The sequence below is a fragment of the Parasteatoda tepidariorum genome, chromosome 2 (assembly GCF_982258835.1).
Source record: "Parasteatoda tepidariorum strain Cologne lab strain chromosome 2, Ptep-v5.0, whole genome shotgun sequence".
Taxonomy (NCBI): domain Eukaryota; kingdom Metazoa; phylum Arthropoda; class Arachnida; order Araneae; family Theridiidae; genus Parasteatoda; species Parasteatoda tepidariorum.
The window spans coordinates 27,512,521-27,531,215 of NC_141756.1; the positions used below are offsets into that span (position 1 = coordinate 27,512,521).

Genomic DNA, 18,695 nt, shown 5'->3' on the forward strand with positions numbered 1-18,695 from the left:
TGAGGATTATTGCCTCACTCTTCCTAACTTTCCCATCGTAAAGTGATAACAAATTAGGGCATTTTATTGTTTTTTAGGTGAGAAACATATAAAAGCATATTATCAGTCCTGTTGCCATATCAGGAATGTGTATTTTAAAGTGACCACAAATATTCAGGGGGGGGGGGAAACACTTCCTAGCTTTTCCAGATTGGTTTTTTTAGAATTTCATTCATTTTTTTTAATACGTCTTACTCTCATACATATCAATATTTATACAAAATTATAAGTGCTAATCAAAGGCGCCGGCAGAATAATATAAAAGGGGGTGCAACCCTCTAACAAACTACCCCCCCAAAAAAAAAAATAAAAAATATATAATTTTTTTAAAATATTCTGTTGTTACATTCTGTTTTGTTATTACATATACTTTGATCTGTTAATTTAAAAAAGTACGAATTTCTTGTACTTGCAAATTTTGCCACAAGAAACTGTATTGATGGCGCTGGCATAGCTACTGACTTTGAAACACAAATAACTACAAACAGCAGTTTCGTATAGTAACGTGTTTGTGCACGCTTAACATTGGTATTTATTGTGTTGATGAAATTTTACAGTTTTGAGAAATCAGTTTGTGTAATACACGTTTGTTAAACTAATATAAAATACTTACATTTTATTGAATGAAATTTAAATATATAGCTTAGAAATCTGCCAAGTTAGTGCATGCTCAGTGTGCATAAGAAAAGAATCAAAGATGACTCAGAATTCATTGAAAAAAAGTTATAAACAGATCTGGACAGCAAACAAGACGATTACAGTTCTTGTTTGAATAAGCAATTTTTTAATTGTTATGTATCAATAATAACTTAATTATTTGTTTTTCAATAAAAATATGTTTAATAAAATTTTTTATAGCAGAATTGTTTTTCTGTATCTCCTTAATTGTTTAAAATAAGAGCCAGGGGGGTGCAAGTGCACCCCCTTGCACCCCGCTGCCGGCGCCCTTGGTGCTAATGCTTAGTATAAAAGCGCTTCGATTAACTATGTCGAAAAGTGAAGCATACTTTTAAATAGAATAAGTGTGAAAATTTCGCTAACTTCTGGACACCAGTGCACTTATATTTGACATTTAAGTAAAAAAAATAAAAAAAAATTTTATATAAAAAATATCAGGTTTTTTGCTGCTTTAAGCTTTTAAATCATTCCCAGATTTTCTTCCTGTTTTGTGATCATTCAGCACCAAGAATAAATTTGGTCTTTTTTCAACAGTTTACATTTTCAATTTCTAACTGATAGGAATGTTAAAATTACATAATTTAATAATTAGTTTAAAATAGGTTTTGGATGGAAAAAAAATATCTACTTACATTTAATACAATACCTATGGAAAATAATTTCACAACCCATCAAAAAGAAAGATTTTAATTGATGCTGGTTTAACAGAGGGCAGCAACCTAAAAATAACAAATTTCTTCCTACAGGAAAAAAAAATTTTTTTCAAAAAATGCCTAGAATTTTTTATCATACAAGTTTTTAATTTTACATACACAGGGGTGATTGTGAGTCCAAGTCAAAATTCCGGAAAATTTCTTGAGTAAAAAAAAAAAAAAGACGGTTTAAATTGAAAAATTAGAAAAAAATTTAAACAAGTTTTTTTTCCCTTTTTCTCAATATTTCTTAGTTTACTTAAAATATATTTAAAATTTTACACATACCTATACCATTTACACATACCTATGATGACCTGGAGAAGTAATTAAAATTTACAAATATGTCTGTCTTAAGGTTATGATTATAACAACTATTTACTGATAAAACATGAATATTAATCAAGAATATAAGCTTATAAAGTATCTCTCTGGCTCTCCCTTACATACAAATAAAATAAACTGTGTTTTTAAGTTCCACCTTTGACAATTTGATTTCCAGAAACTTCTGTGATCAATGATTTTTTGAAACGTTTGGACCTTCGATCTCCGGAAACTTCCGGATCACTGTTAGCGAAAAATCCGGAAATCCGGATTTTTTCCGGAGCACAATCAGCCCTGCATACAGTAGGTATTTTATAATGATAAATATTTTTAGAAATAATATAGATTATAACTATATAAATTTTTATGATTCGTGAAAATAAGATGTCAAGAATTTTAAGTGGGAAAAAACAAAGATATTTTCAAACAATAACCAATAAACAGAAACTATATTATTGAGGACTAAAAAAACAAAGCAAATATTAAAATAAATGATCCAAAACTAGTCTATTATTGAGGATAAAAGGATTATTATTGAGAATTCATTTTAAGCAAGTTTATTCCAAAATAACTAGACTGATTTAATTTTATTATAATTTTTTGAGTTATAGACCTTAATTATTAGATAGATTTTAAATTTTATGTCATCAAAACATGTCATGCTGAAAAATGCATAACATATTTCCTATCATTTAAAAAAAAAAATCCTTTTTCAATAAATAAAAATCATTAATATAAATCTGTAATCCTTTTATACTACACCTTGAATTGAGTGCAGAATAAATTTATTTTTAGAGATTCCCTTTACTTCTGCCTAACACATTAGCATAGAATTCAAAATTCGTGATATGGTTGCTAATGTTTTGATCTCATTAACATTTGTTATTATTTCTCCCGCTTTCTTTTCTGCCAACACATTTGAATGCATAAGGCTAAGAAAATTTAATCAATTAATAGCCAATACAATTCTTTACATTTCCTTGCCAAAAACTATTTCAACGTACGCATTACACTTGCATTTTGATTTCTTGATGGATGGAGGTGACTGGGGTTTTGCTCTGCATTCGCACCCTCTGTACTATTTTTTAAATTTATTTGTATGAATCATTTCCTTACTTTGGAGCTTCATATGATTACACATAAATTTAAAAAAAAACATTTTTATTTATTATTATTTAATTCTTTATTAAGCAATTTATGACTTTTTGTTAAATAATTGCTTGCCTACATCAGACTTGAATAATATATGGATGACTACACCAACCAGCATCCTCCTCAACGAATGATTAATTTATCGAGGTCCTTCAACTTATGATAAAAACATCCACACCCTTCAACTAATGGGATCGAAACTAACTTGAACTCATTAACATCCTCAACTTATGGTATACGCAAACCAAACAACTTCAACAAGGTATAAATTTCATCTACAATCAAAAATCTATTTTCCTTAATATAAATCAATTTTTCCTGATAAAACACTATCAAATTTGAGAAATCATTTTCTTTATTTCTTTTTTTTAAAGCTTAAAAAATAAAAATTATTGCCACAATAAGAAAATACATTGTATATACTACAGAAGTTCCACTTTCTAATAAAAGAAATATTGGTGATAATTATGTATACCTCCCTGAAGTTATACCAGTGCATTATAGAATAATTAGATAAAACTATGAATTTTCATTTATTCTTGTTATTCTGTTTGCATACCATAAATTTAATAAATCCAATAGAAGAATTATGAAGCATAATATGACAAAAAGTAACAACAATTTTATTAAGCATAATTAACATTGATTATTAAATTACATAGCAATGTTTCTAATTAACTAGCATATTTCAGATGGTCCTCTCAAATCATGCAGATAAGTACATGAAAGTTTGATAATCAAAAGCAATGCAAAAATATTTTTAAATAAATTTTTGCATGTTGTTTACAATGTGTAAAAATCAACTAATCAGCCTAATCACAAAAACAGTTGATAGTTATACTAATAAGAATACATTACAATAAATCACAGAAGAAAAGTGAAATGACAACAGTTGTATTATGGAATGTTTCATAGAATGAACAAAAAGTGGATGATCACACTCATTGATAAAAATTATACATTTATACAATGCGTCATAAAGAAACATGTTATTTTTTCTCTCAATCACTAGCATTAAACATCTGATCCACATCAGATTTGCAGCTATCAGTGTTCAACTACATAAGCATTTCATTTTGAATCCAACCCAGAAGACAAGAAGAAACACAGTTATTAGGGTTTACGGAATAAAATTTTTTTAAATATGATTTGGTAATCCAGTGTCTGCTGGTTTCTAAACTCAATCATTAGTAGAATCAACAATCATTGTCATTAAATTTACAAAACCAGAATCAATTATCCAGAATATATGAGAACATTAAAATTTCTTAGGTTATCAGTATTATGCATAACAGAAATAAAACTAGTAGCTTACTTTACTAGTACCTTACTTTAGAAGAACTTCAGGTGAAATAAATGGTCTTAAGCCAGAGGATCAGAAATGACCAGTGGTAATGGTTTGTATCTGTTTTCAAAGAAATCATTCAATTTCTAGCAAAGGTAGACATTAAGAAATTTAGTCACAGGTTCAAAGGACCAGTGAAAAAAGATTATGTATTAGTCCGTAAACATTTTGAAAGTTTTGTTAACGTATATCGATTAGAATTTTTTCAAAAGATTAAAATGAAAAATTACAATCGGAGAATGTGCAATGCTTGCCATTTTTCCATAAAAACATGAAGCCAAAAAACCTAAGCAGCGTACTAACCCCTGCTGATCTGAGAGACCAGCAGTGGGTGTTAAGGGATAGTAATAATTTTTAATATTGGATTTAGATTTTAGTGGTCCCAGACCACTGTTAATTTCAAATCTTGTGAAGTGCACAACATCAGGTTCTTATTTATTTATTTAAAAAAACTAATTTTTTCTAGACCTTCTAAGTAGTTAAGGATTTGTTAGAATTTGCAAAGGCACCAATCTATGCATGTAGAGGGGAAAGAGTGTTTGTTCCCAATGGAAATAAATACATACTGTTTAATATGCTTTGAACTGACAAACAGCATAAGTTTTCTTTCACTTTTAGTGACATTTAGGAAATCAGTGAAAAAATGCTAATTTTCTTATTTATTTATATTTAAATTTAAGTTAAAAAGTTTCACTGATTTTCATCATTAAAAGTTTTAATGGGAATTTAAGTTTTATGAAATCAAACACATTAGCTTCAATCGATTCTATTCTATAGTAATTATACTTGCAAAGCTGTAAAAAAAATTGAAAAATTACTACTTTATTTTTTATGTAAATTAAATATTTTTTAAATAATTGTCTAATATGTATCAAAACTTTCAGCAACTAATACAGTAATTGGGAGGCACTATGATTATTCAATTATATACCAATCAGTAATTCTGTTATACTTTGGAAACAAGTCCTTTCAGACCATATTTCAGGAACCCTTTTCACTAAAAGACAGGTACTTATTTAAAATATGAATTCTCTACCTCATCATCCCTCTGTTACATTCATAATTATTCTATCGATTGATAGAAAAAACAAAGAATTTCAAAGCAATAAAATTTTTTTATTCAGCCAACAATGTTAATTAGGTCTAATCAAACACTCTTGCATCAAGGAAAAATAATGATGAAATTTGAAACTCAAAATCACTCTATTTTTCTCCTTCAAATACTAACGAAGCTGTTATATATTAATAAATTTTGCCTCCATAAAACAAGTGACCAGCTAAGTTTTTGTCACACTGGATTATTACATGTCCCAGGCACATTCCCTCAACAAGTTTAGGCATAATTCAACACGTAACTGCGTGTAGTTGTATCACTGACCAGTGATAAAATTCAGCCAGTATCTAACTGGATGTGCAGAAGTGTTTACATACATGAATGTCTAACAGAATTGTTTTTCTTTTCTCACAAAAAGATAATTTATGTAACAAATTGCAACAGTATAACTCTTATTCATTTCTTGGTTCATTACCAATTGGGTTGCTGTCGTAAATAGTAAACCAGTTTCTTCTTGTGCTATTCAATGAAAAGGTGATACAAAAAGAAAAAATTTCCACATAAACTCACTAGATGCTTCACATTAAAGGCTTACAAACAGACAACATTATTCAGACGTTGTTGGTTCATACATGTTGGGCAAAAACGATCCAGTTCTTAAAGCTTCCATTTTATCTTCCATATCAAATAAATCATTTGTTAATCTTCTGATGGTGTTTCTAAGTTCCTGAAAGCAAAAATAGCGCTAGAAATTAATTGACAAAATTTTTGTTTAACAAAATTTTGAAGAAAAAAAAGAATAAGAAACTTTTTTTTTCTTTGTACAGAGAACTCTCAGTACTACCTTAACATAGGACTCTATTGCAAATGAAACATTTCTGATTTTATGTCCTTCAGTTAAAAATTGATATTTACATGAAATTCAGAATTCAATTTGGAGTAAACCAATTAAAATAGCGATTTATTATTTCAAATTATAAATTTTATAAGATCATAATTATAGCCCTTGCAAGCGCTGGAGATATCACTGATTAGTTAGCTAAAACAAAATGTTGACCGGATGATAAAGATTTATATATTTTATTAAAATAATTAAGTTTCAAATTTTTGTTTTAACATTTCATAATTTTGCCAAAAATTTAATCAGAATCTATTAAACAAAACATTCTTTTTCATGTAATACAGAATTATCTCCATCCTCGTGCAGCCTTCTTCTACATTTTCATAGTATACTGAAATTACCTAAAAACAAAAATTGATCTATTTTATAATGCTGTGGACTAAATTCTATTAGTCAGTATTTTTCAACAATAAAAAAAAATGAATCTTCTCCATGATTCTGAGAATAAACCGATCCATTATGTGTACAGAGAAATAAGAGTAAAAGGTATTACATTTTTGTGCACTTGCTATTTTATTAAAATTTAAAAATGTCAAACTTTATATAAACATTTCTTTTATTTAGAATTTGTTTTAACCTGATGTTATATGTTTTGGATAACTACTTATTATAAATAAAGTTGAATGAATATTTAGTCTATATAAAAAAAGTAATGCAATAATATCTATAAAAAAACTGCAAGTTCAACCAATAATTATTATTTGCATAGCTGAAATACATTATTATCATATAATTATAAATATTTGTTTCGTTTTATAACAAGTAGGACAAAAAAAAAAGAAGAAACAACTATCAACAAGTGTTTCACAGATAAGATCAGATTCATGAAACAAAAGAGAACAATTGTATATGAGATTAAGCTTGGTTTCTAACACATGTAAGAAAAAGATATATTCGACTTTATTGTCTTAATTTAAGTTTCACTTCTAACTAACAAATATTATATTTTGACATTCACATTAATCATTTAATAAAAATGATATATAAGAGGACCTTATAGTAATCTGAACAACAATTCGATAAAACTAAAAGCTGCATTGAGAGTAATTAAACAAAATTAAGGAAATTAACTTTATGCTCATACATAAAATTTTCTTTATCAGCCACGTGCTCAAAGATCAAATAACAATTTCAATCAGCTTGTTCATGCTGTAATTTGGATCTAATCAATTATCTAATAAAATAATTATTTTAGGGGATTATACATAATATTTTAGGTTTAACGTCCCGGGTTGCATGTGCAGCACACGCTGGTTATTTCATAGTTAAGAAAATAGTATAAGATATAGTCAATTAATGAACATCAGTTAGTATTTAAAACAAAAATGTATTAAAACAAAATCTTGACTATATTGTCGGTCAATATATAGTTCTTGATATATAGTTTGCCAACAATTTACAACAATTAATTCAATAATTAAAATAAAATTATTAGAGCATTCAAAAATTTGGTGCTGCACCTACCTTACTAAAATAACAATTCAAAACAAATTTGATAGTTTTTTAGGAAAAATAAAAAATTTGGCTGGGATTTTCGGAGCGAAAATCATTGAGCAGATGCTGAGTAATCAATGTGTAATTATTAGTTAATGAATATAATTTAAATTAAAACTTAATCTTAAGCAACTACAATGTTACACATATTAAATACTTTAAAATTGAAAAACACGCATCACTAGGTAACGAAATTATTTAAATTCAAATTGGAATGGGGTACTCATCAGAGGGATGGATCGAAGGTTATTAGGCCTAACTAACTAGAATCAGAAAAAAATTTATACTGACTACTACATGCTCGGTGTCGAAGTTCAAAAAGCGAGAAGGAAAAAAAAGTCTTAGAAATCTTAGTCTTGTCTCTTCGATTCTAGATAAGTATGCATTTAAAATTTTGGTTTTTACTTGATTATTAAATTCCATTTTTGCCTACATGAAAATAAATTTTTTTTAAATAAATGAAGGACAACTTTTAGTAGTTATAATAATTTTTATTATTAAATGCTAATAATTGACTTAATTAACAAATGTTGATTTTCTTTTCAGAAAGAAAAAGTTAATAGGCTTTTGAAAATGCATACAGATTGAATTTAATTTGAATAATTTAATATATTTACTTAATTTTTTGTAACAACAGGTATTAATAGTTATAACTATATATTCTTTATTGTAATAATATTTGTTTTTCAAAATTGATAATGCAAAACTAAAGAAAAAATTTAGTGTAATTTATTTCATATTGCAAGTTATTTTGTCAATTTGTTTTCCACTTACTCAAAAATTAAAAGAAAAAATATTAAATAGAGCTGCACTAGACAGAGTTGAAAAATAAAGCTTATATTTTACACAGCTTTTTTTTAAATTTTATTTTATTTTCAAAACTGACATACTTTCAAAAAAGTGTTATTTTTCTTTGAGTACTTTTGTTCAACAAAAATATTTCAGTAGAACAATTATAATCAATTGCTTCGTATAACAGGGATGGCTTACAAATAATTTTCAAACTGAGTTAACAATTTAAAAAAAATTTCTTGTTTTATTTTTTAAACACAATATCTGGGTTTACACTTAATTTCAGAAAAAAAATTCCCTGACTTTTTCAAATATTTCAGGAAAATTTCAAAGTAAATCCAGACTATATTTTATCTATTCCATGCAATTTTTCATCTGAAAACTTTGATTTTCTTACTTGTAATGTCAGACATTAGATTTTGTGAGCAAAAAAAATATCATTGAATGCATGTAAAAGCTTTATTGCAATGGGAGTTTTTACAACAAATAATAGTAATAGATGTTAGAATTACTGAAATCAAATTTTACAAACTGATTATTGTTACTGAAAATTTTAAGACTGGTTATTTTTCAGGTATTATAAAGGAATTTTCCAGGTTTTTGTAAGAAAATTCAACTTTCCCTGACTATTCTCTGCTCTTTAGAATCAAAATAAAATTCTCTCCCAATTTCAGGTTTTCCTTGTTCTCCCTGACCCGTGGGAGCCCAGCAATATATGAGAAGAAATAAATTTATTAATTCACTGCAGTTTTAAAAATGACTATGAATTCAAACAATTATATACATACCTGCACTAGTAGTTGTGATTTAATTAGTTGCTGAGAAATATTGTGTATTTCTTTTGAAGCAGATTCATATGGTTGTGTCACAAGTTCAACAATATTCTTCCTTAACACTTGATTTTTCTCTCCTATAAATTAATAAGGTAGTAAATGACATGATATTTATTTTATTGAGATATAAGACAAAATTAGAAGACCTAACTATCTTTCAATTCCAAAAAAAAAGAAGAAAAAAGAAAGAAACATTTTATGCTAATACACAACTTTTCCCTCCATAGATGATTCAATATAAGAAAAGGAAAAAGAAAGTACAAATTTATGCATCCTAGTGTTTATGTAGAGTTATTTTAAGGTAAAGGAAGTACATTTTTCTTTTACCAATATCTAACCTAAAAGTATGCACAAACGAATTAGCATACTTAAGTTAATTTCCTTGAACCTAAATTTACATACAGGAAAATAGTTGCAATGGATTGTCATTGTTCGTAATTTTTTTTCTTTTTTCAAATAAATATGACTTATGAAAGTCTACTCATTATTAAGAAAAAAAGGCACCTACTCATTATTAAAGAAAAAAGGGCAGAAAATATATTATACACTTTCAATTGATAGGCACAAGAAGAGTCTTTATAAACAGGAATATAATTATTTTGAATGGTTTACTTGAAATAATTTTAATTTTTAACTGGTTGAATTTACACTCAGATGATCATTAAAAAAAAGAAGAGAAATAGATGCTCAATATCGGGAAAAAATAATAATAAATAAATAAATACATAAATTGCTTAGTTCTTTTTAATATCAATACCTATATAAAGACGCTTTCTTTATTGAATCAGTTAAAAATTTCAGTGACATCTCATGTAATATGAAAAGATATTTAATTTTAACAAGCAACTCTACATTTTGAAATTTTAATATTAAGTATGCTACTGGCAAAGTTTGAAATCTGGCATTCTACAGAATACCTAGGCATTGTATATAATACCTAAAACTAGTCGGCAATGAATGAATATTTCACACATTTCCTAGGCATTCTATAGAGTGCCAAATGAGAAATTGGCAAAGTATGAAATACATCACTGATTCATTTAGAATGTAATGGAAAATAATTCAAAATGTCATTCAAACTTACCATGTTGATACAAGTAAGTTGATTTTAATTTCTTAATATGTGTATAAAAATTTTCTTTCCCAAAATAAAAGCATATATATATATATATATTTTTGTAAAACTTTATTTTTCTTTACGTGTTATGAATAAACTTTTTAATGGCATGCACATTATTTTTTCAGAATAACATTTGTTTATATAAGGAATTCATATAATAGCCTTATTAGGACCTTTTTTCATGCTGTGCAATTTGTCATTCTATAGAATGCCTAGGGAAAGTATGTAATAATTCTCATATTTCATACGTTGTCTAAAAAAGTCTGGCATTGCATACAATGTCTAAGCCTTTATAGAATGACAGTGTTTCATGCTTTGCCAGTAGCAGAAAACAGTAACGTCTTTTGAAATTAGTTTAAAAAGCAGTTAACATTTCTTATGCCAGTTATGTAGGTATTTCTAATTAATTTTCAGTGATAAGATAGAAATTTCCACAAAGATCATTTGAGGAATGACGAAAAAATGTACAAAATTAGAAGTGTGGATTAAAAAAAAAACAAAAAAAAAAAAAAAAAAAAAAAACAGAGAATTTTGCAGTAAATACTAAGGTTTGAGAAATGATAAATGTTTACTTACTAAGTTTCTTATGCAACAACCTAAAATAATAAAAAAAAAAAGGTTATAATGAAAAATATTATACCAAATATAAAAAAAATAACTCTATGAAATGACACATAATAGACAGGAAAAAAAAGAAACTAAATAACTTTTGATACTCAATTTTTAATGGCTTAATAATTTCATGCGATGAACACAGTTGACTAAGGATTAGGTTAAAAGATTTTAAAACTTATGCTTTTAAAAGTCTGAATGTCAAACTTTGAAAAATCGTACATGAGATGCTTTAAAATTGCAAACTTTTATTAATAATTAAGCAAAAAAGAAAGAGCATAAAAAAAGCATGATTTTACACAGAAGGAAAATAATAACATTATTTACTCACAGAAAGTTTTTTTTTTACTATAAGTGTACATTGACAGTCAAACAACTGTCAAACTTTTATATATTTAATCATTATTAAAAAGAAGAAAATAAGCAAGATGTTTGAAAAAAATAATAATGTATAAATATTAAGAAAAAATTGACATTTAACAAAGCATTTTCTTCTAAAGTAAGTCAAACTCTGCAAGGTTGAAAGAATTTCATACCTGCTTTATCTTAATAGATAATTTAAAACTAAATATGTTTCAAAGAAGTTTTTGTGATCACTTAAAATTTCTAAATCAAAATCTTTATTTTACACAGATTAATTAAGTTAACCTATCACTAAAAATAATCTTAGAATATAGTCAAACATTATAACAATACATACGTATTATGTTGGGTTGTAGAGCTGCCAGCCGATGATGTCTTCTCTGAAGGTTCGGTGAAGTTTTTTTCCCAAGAAGGTGATACAGAAAGATCACTAGCTGAAGAAGAAACATATTTCATAGATGCTATTTGAGATTAGTATGAAATGTAATGCAAAAGCTTTAAAAAGTACAATAAGATCTCAATTATCTGAAGCAGAGTTTTCCAATAAGTATCTAGACACACATCTCGCACATCATAGTATTACTTCTCATCATTTTACCCTGAGTGAATACACTCTTTATGAAATTTCAGCTAAAAATGTCCAATTTTTCCCTGTTGTTGACTAATGTACATTGTGTAAAAAAAGGAACACGCAGAATAACTTTTGATCCAATGAGTCGATCTTGACATTCTAGGACTTAATCTTAATGGGAAGAGGGGGACCTCAAGTATGCTAAGTAATAAAAGCAGACGATATTTTTAGTTTAGAAATCAGACACAAAATCGTACTTTCTCTGAATAAAGACGACTTTTTTTGATGGGGGTAGTCTGACTCTTGGAAATAAGGGTCCCATTAGTTTGGACAGGAAAGGCAGTTCAAAGTTTGGACCCTTTAATGCTAATTATACTGTTAGCGTATTTCGCTACATCTCGAGAAACTTTTAAGAGAATTGAAAAATTTTGCACACAATTATAAAATTAGTTTATCCAAAGACAAAATAACTCTTAGTAAATATTTATTATTTTATTTCATAATGGTCAAAGTTTGAACCCTTTAATGCTAATTATACTGCTAGCGTATTTCGTTACATCTCGAGAAACTTTTAAGAGAATTGAAAAATTTTGCACACAATTATAAAATTCGTTTATCCAAAGACAAAATAACTCTTAGTAAATATTTATTATTTTATTTCATAATGGTCGTAAAATTTTGAAATGGAAGGTATAAAATTGTTTGCTTCCTTTCAAAATATGTAATTTTACAATGCAAAATACAAAGTTTGAGCGAAATTGGTCAAACAGTTTCTGAGAAATCGAACTTTAAGCATCTGACTTTTTTGTAATTCAATTTCTCAGGAACTATTCAACTGATTTGGCTCAAATTTTATATTTTGCCATGCAAAATTTCAATGTTTAAAATGGTGCAAAAAATTTTACACCTTACAATTCAAAATCTTTTCGACCATTATTAAATAAAATAATAAAAATTATTACTAAAAGTTATTTTTTGCATAGTCATTTTTTGCATCTTTGGATAAAAATTTTTTATAATTACCTAATATTTTTTTTTAATACGCTAAAAAAAATTTGGAGATATAGCAAAATACCCTGGTAATATTAACATTACAGGCTTCAAACTTTGTAGGTCTTTCCTGACTAAACAAATGGGACCATATTTCCCAGATAGCCGCTACCCGCCATATTTTGGGGGTCGAAAATTCGAATCTGTGGAAAAAATGGTATGCTTATTCAGAGAAAGTACGCTTCTGTGTCTGATTTTGTAGCTTAAAATATTGCCTGTATTTATTATACAACATATTTAAGATCACCTCCTCGAGCCATTAAGATTGAGTCCTAGAAAGTGAAAATCTGATCATTAAAAGGTATTCAGAGTGGCCTGTTCCCCCCCGCTATTTTTTTTTTTGGGGGGGGCACAGTATACATAAAACAATTAAATTCATATATTTTTTCTTCAGAAAGTTTATAAGCTAATTAAACTGTAAAAAATCTAATTAAAGAGGAATAAAGTTTTTTATTTCAAGCAATAATTCTACTGAGTCAATTTAGAAAAATTTATCTGTTATAATATAATCTGTATTATAAAAAGGCAGTAGTTTACAAATATAATCTCAATTTTAAAATTAATTTGATATTTTCCACCGCTTCAGTAATTTAGGTAGGAATTACTTTCAAAAATTGCAAATGAAATTGCTAATACATCAAAAATAAATAACAAAAAAAATCATAATTATTTTATTACTTTATTAGCATATTTATTGCTCCTTTTATTCAGAATCATTTTGAGAATGTTTTTTAAACTAAATCATTTTTTCAAACCAATTTCAATAAGAGAATTATTTTGATGAAAATAATCATCCAAATTTCAAAACGGGCAAAATTATTTAACTTTTTACAAAACTATCTATTGAGGAAGTTTTATAAGCTAAGATAAAAATAACTATTCAGGGGTCTGTCCAGGCCGAATTTATCATTTAGCGGTACCTTTACAAATTCAGTTTTAGGAAAAATGGTAGTTTCACAAATTCAACTTTAGAAAAAACAATAGTTTCACAAAATTATTTTTCTTAAAATTTTATTTTTGTATCCCTTGAGAAACGATAAATCCATAATTTTACCATATTTTTTGTGTTGATTTTTTAATATAATTTTTAATGTTTCACAAATTATGTTTAAATTTTCATAAAATAGGTACCTCTCAAAAAAACCTAGACAGATCCTCGCTATTTCTAATTATTCTCAAATTGCTTATTTAATAAGTTCAAACAAGGCAGCAGTGAAGTTGCATACATTGTAAATTTAGATTCGAAACACTTTTTATTTTCACAAAACTAAGGCGTTTCTACAAGTAGACCCTATTGCAAAATAAAAAACAGCATCTGAATGGCTAAGTATGGTGCGGACAAGACATAGACAAATTTTAATCCAACAGTCATGACAACTCATAGTAGTAAAAAAATACCATTAACAAAAAAGAAATATTTCATTTTGGGACAGTTTTAAATGAACAGACATAAAATCATGAAAGGTTATCTTAACCACCCTTTTCCTTAAAGCATTTGAGTTACTGATTATAATAATTAGATTAAAATCATTGATATATTGAAGGGTTTCTTTATATGGCTTCTTTATATCTCTTGTAATATCATTTTCTCACATTTAAGAAATTAATCTGTATTTGAACAAAATAACAAATATTGTGTTATGACAAAATAGTTTAACATAAAAAAAGGATAAAATATTAGGAAAAAAATCTGAAGTGCCAGGTATGGAACACGTTAAACGTTACCTGATAAAGGAATGGCATGATGAGTATCGATTTCATCATCAGACTCCGATGCTTCACCTGATATTACTATACCATGGGGAATTCGTAGATTATCTTTCTACAATTTAAAAAGTGTTTGTTAATTTTTCATAAATGCAGATAAAAAAAATAACAAAAGACAAGTTGACTGCAAGTCCAAGTATTCAGACTAAATGATAACAATCATTGTAATTTTTTAATAAGCATCCGTGTTTTAGGCACTAAATTAATCTTTTTGAGTTAAGGGTTATTATAATTTCAAAACTATTCAAGTAAAAGATCTATTCGAAATGTTAAAGAACTATCTAAAACGATGAGAAAATTGTTTAACGATAACTGCAAAAAGAAGAATAGAAAACTTTGACTTAAAATAAAATGAAACCAGCACATGTCAAAGAGTATAATTAAAATGTACAATTCAAAACTCGTTATTCATTATTATCATATTAAAAATATAGGGAATTTAAAAGCCTTGTGGAAATTTGACAAAGACAATTGAAAACATGATCAAAAGGCCAGTTGGACTGACGATGAAAGGGACACTGATAAAGCAGGTCAAAAAGTAATAACTATACCTTGAAACTTGCATTTAATAATAAGTTTGGATTTAAAATATTAGCTCTTCTTTTCATGCTGTTGTAAATTCAATACATCTGCATTCGACTATAAATGAGGCAAGTGTCTAGTACATGATGTCGAATATTTGAATCATGCCTCCCTGTTTTAAAAATATTCAGCGTGTCTCCCACAGTTGGCATTAGGAGTCTCATTATGAGGCAGAATGTGGGACAGAAACGGACATCACACGGGATCAAATTCGATGAGCCAAGACAGAGTTTTCTTAGTTTTCATGCAAATTAAAACAATATGTTAGTTTAGCATATTCATGATGTTGTATATACCCATTGTACATATATGTACAATGGGATACATTTAATATACATGGCAATAAAGAAATTTTGCAAACACAAAATTTCGTATTTGCAATCAAAATTTTATGATAAAATTATTAAATTTAAGAAATGAATTTTTAATCATTTTTAACTGTTATTTATAAGATATATTTCATAAACAATTTATTACAAGTATGCTTGTTGCTTCCTCATGAAAACTGTCCTCGTGAAATTTTTAGATACAATGAGTGAAAAAAGTAAGAATGAGGAATGAAAGTATACCAATCAATGGATCAGTGAATTAATAGAAGTCAGCAGTAAATAGCAATGAATTTTTTGTGGGCAAACCATTGGAAGACAGTTTGTGGGCAATCTTTGAATCGATAAATTATTTTACGGCGGTCGCAATAATAGTTTTTATATTGATATTTAACAAAAGATATATTGAATGCAAATTACAACAATAATGCATCTACAAAAATGAAACCGCAAAAACAACTAGTTTTGAAGAGTCTATAAAATAGTTACCGACAATTAAAGCACCAAAAAAAATTATTTTAAAGTTTATGGGTATATATTTGTATGCAATAAATGATTATGTTCATTAAAAATACTATCTATAATAAATATTAATTATAGAATACTTGAGGTGATATCCATAATTAAAATAATTAACGGTTTACTTTTTTACCTTGAAAACATTAATATATCGTTCACATGTTACTTAATCAACGTCTAGGATTGATAATGATTGTATGATTCTCTGATGTACATATGTAAACATATAAGGTATGAGAAAAAACAACATATATAAAAGCAAGATAAATTTCATATGTTTTTTGACATTTCAAAAATCACTGACAGAAGTGAATGTGTATCCATTAAGGAGTAATAATACAAAGAACACAATTTGTTTTAAAAAACATTCACTTACGAACCAAATCCAATTCTTATCTAAAATTAAGAAAACAAATTATTAGACTAAAATACTTGATGTTCTTTAAATGATGGGAGGATGACTTGTCCGTCATCTTCTGATTCTAAATAATAATCATTGCTAATTTTATGAGTCTTATTTGGTTCAGCCATTGTAATAAAGTTAAATATTTTTATTCTTGATCAAACGAGGTGGTAAAGACTAAATTATTTATATTTTTTAGAACTTTTACCAGAGATAAATATCAGAGCAGTTTCAGTTTGATTTAACAGAAACACTTCTGGTTATTTATTTCTGCCGTTTAATAAATCCTCACCAAAAAATTGAAAAGGAAATAAGATATATATTTTTGTTGGCAATGATATTTCTACCTTGTTTTTACTGGAGTAAAGTACACAAATTTTGGAATCGCGTGCATTTCACCGCCATTCTCACTGCATTAAAATTACCTGCTTTCGCATCTTGGGAATAAGAGGTGAATGTAATCTACGAATTCTTTGCATACAGTGAGAACAAAACTAAAATATCGCCCCGCTGGGAGTAAGCAGATAGGGCGATTGCACAAGTAGGTGCACATTACCCGGTGAAAGAACAAGCAGCCACTCCTGTTCGGTCCTTGAATCAGTAGTGGTAGTTTAATTACATCGCATTAGAGCTGCACAATGGACTACAGGATACGGTCTGGGAAGCATGCCTGAGAATGACCCCAAGGCACATCATCACACTTTTGATCCTCTTTAGAGGGGATTACTCCCCGGCTTTGGGAGCCCGATGACTTACGTGCGAAGTCGAGCACTTTACGGTAGAACAATTTAATGAGGGCTGATACCGCACACCTTCGGTCCCTACGCAAGCTGATCGAAATATTCCCCCACTCGCTTACTAACCAAAGCCAGTGATACTCGACTTCGGTGCTCTACTGGGAACCGTGTCTTTACGATCAGTCCACTGCAGGACAACAAAGAAAGTATTAATATATTAGTATAATTATAAATATTAATATAATAGAATATATTAGTCCCTGACTAATGAAAGGTCCTATCGATATCAGTCACTGATTTAGTAGATTTGTGGAAAAAATGACTGCTACAATCATTGACCAAATTATTGGACGCACTATAAGATTCTATGTAGAATCTTAATTATCAGGTGATACTATACAGCGTTATTGTTCTTACGCAATTGAAAACGGTTTTGCATTTGCTTACGTTCGTGTATCAATTGGTTAAATTAGAAGATATATAATATAAATTCCACGATGGATAAATTAGACGATATATTATCTAAACAATAACTATTTATTATATCAGGTTTTGTGTGAGTATATTGTAATAATTAGACCAATTATTAAACGCACTGAAGTGCTTTAATAACTGCATGTTTTTTCTTAAGTTTTTATGCAATACTTTTATGTTTAAACATGCATGCAATGGGTTTTTATTCAGGCGATTTTTTAAATTCCTACTATTTGTATTTATTTTTAACTGATTGCATTTCAATGCTAACCAATTGATACAATAACGTAAACAAATGCATTCCGGTTTCCGCCGCGAAAAAACAATATTGCTGTATAATTTCACCTGATAATTAAGATTTTACTAAGAATCTTATAGTGAGTCTAATAATTTTGCCGGGGACTGTAAGCTATTGGAGTCTACTGGCTACTAACAGAAAATTTAAATTTTCAGGTCTATACATAATTTAAAGTGTAGGAGTATAGAAATTTAAAGCATAGAAAAAATGAGTTCTGGAAAACGTAGAGTAGGCCATGAAGTAAATTATAAAATGTCAAAATATCGAACAAATTTCATTAAATTATGAATTGTCAAAATATCAGAATCGAAACAAATTATTAGGAGTGAACTTACCCATTGCGTAATCCTAAGTCACCCTCTCACAATGAGTTTTCGTTTTGAATTTTTTTTTTCAGTATTTGAAATTTCATGGCTTCCTCTAGGATGACTCTCTAAATTTTAAATTTCTTATGGAAGTTGAAGAGAATTGGAGACGAATATTTTCTCCCTTTGGTATAGCGTCCTTATAAAACTAGCATCTATTTATGTAATCGATTAAGACTTATTCGCAACAACACATAAAAAATC

At 27.7% G+C, this 18,695-nt stretch overlaps 1 protein-coding gene across 3 annotated transcripts; it reads right to left on the reverse strand.

Annotated features, from left to right (window-relative positions):
* Positions 1 to 3,487: 3,487 nt before the first annotated feature.
* Positions 3,488 to 16,916, reverse strand: Blos3 (Biogenesis of lysosome-related organelles complex 1, subunit 3). 3 transcript variants are annotated; one of them, XR_015431319.1, is made up of 7 exons: positions 16,647 to 16,888; positions 14,746 to 14,842; positions 11,737 to 11,833; positions 11,001 to 11,020; positions 9,260 to 9,381; positions 5,192 to 6,011; positions 3,488 to 5,139 (listed from the first exon to the last, which is right to left on the reverse strand). XR_015431319.1 is itself a non-coding variant. In XM_043054174.3 (6 exons), exons 1-6 carry the CDS (start codon positions 16,743 to 16,745, stop codon positions 5,892 to 5,894), a joined length of 555 nt encoding a protein of 184 aa, XP_042910108.1. In that variant the 5' UTR covers positions 16,746 to 16,916; the 3' UTR covers positions 3,488 to 5,891. The 3 variants fall into 3 exon arrangements, 2 of the variants coding, with proteins under 2 accessions (XP_042910108.1, XP_042910107.2); XM_043054174.3 differs by having other exon boundaries at positions 3,488 to 6,011; positions 16,647 to 16,916; XM_043054173.3 differs by having other exon boundaries at positions 3,488 to 6,011; positions 11,737 to 11,860.
* Between the last annotated feature and the right edge of the window lie 1,779 nt (positions 16,917 to 18,695).

Excerpts from the sequence above, each read along its gene's own strand:
- Blos3 (XM_043054173.3), bottom strand. The coding sequence starts at position 16,745 with ATGGCTGAACCAAATAAGACTCATAAAATTAGCAATGATTATTATTTA. Across the intron at positions 11,021-11,736 it reads TCTACAACCCAACATAATAC|GTTGTTGCATAAGAAACTTA; the intron begins GTATGTATTGTT and ends TTATTATTTTAG. Across the intron at positions 9,382-11,000 it reads GTTGTTGCATAAGAAACTTA|GAGAGAAAAATCAAGTGTTA; the intron begins GTAAGTAAACAT and ends ATTAATTTATAG.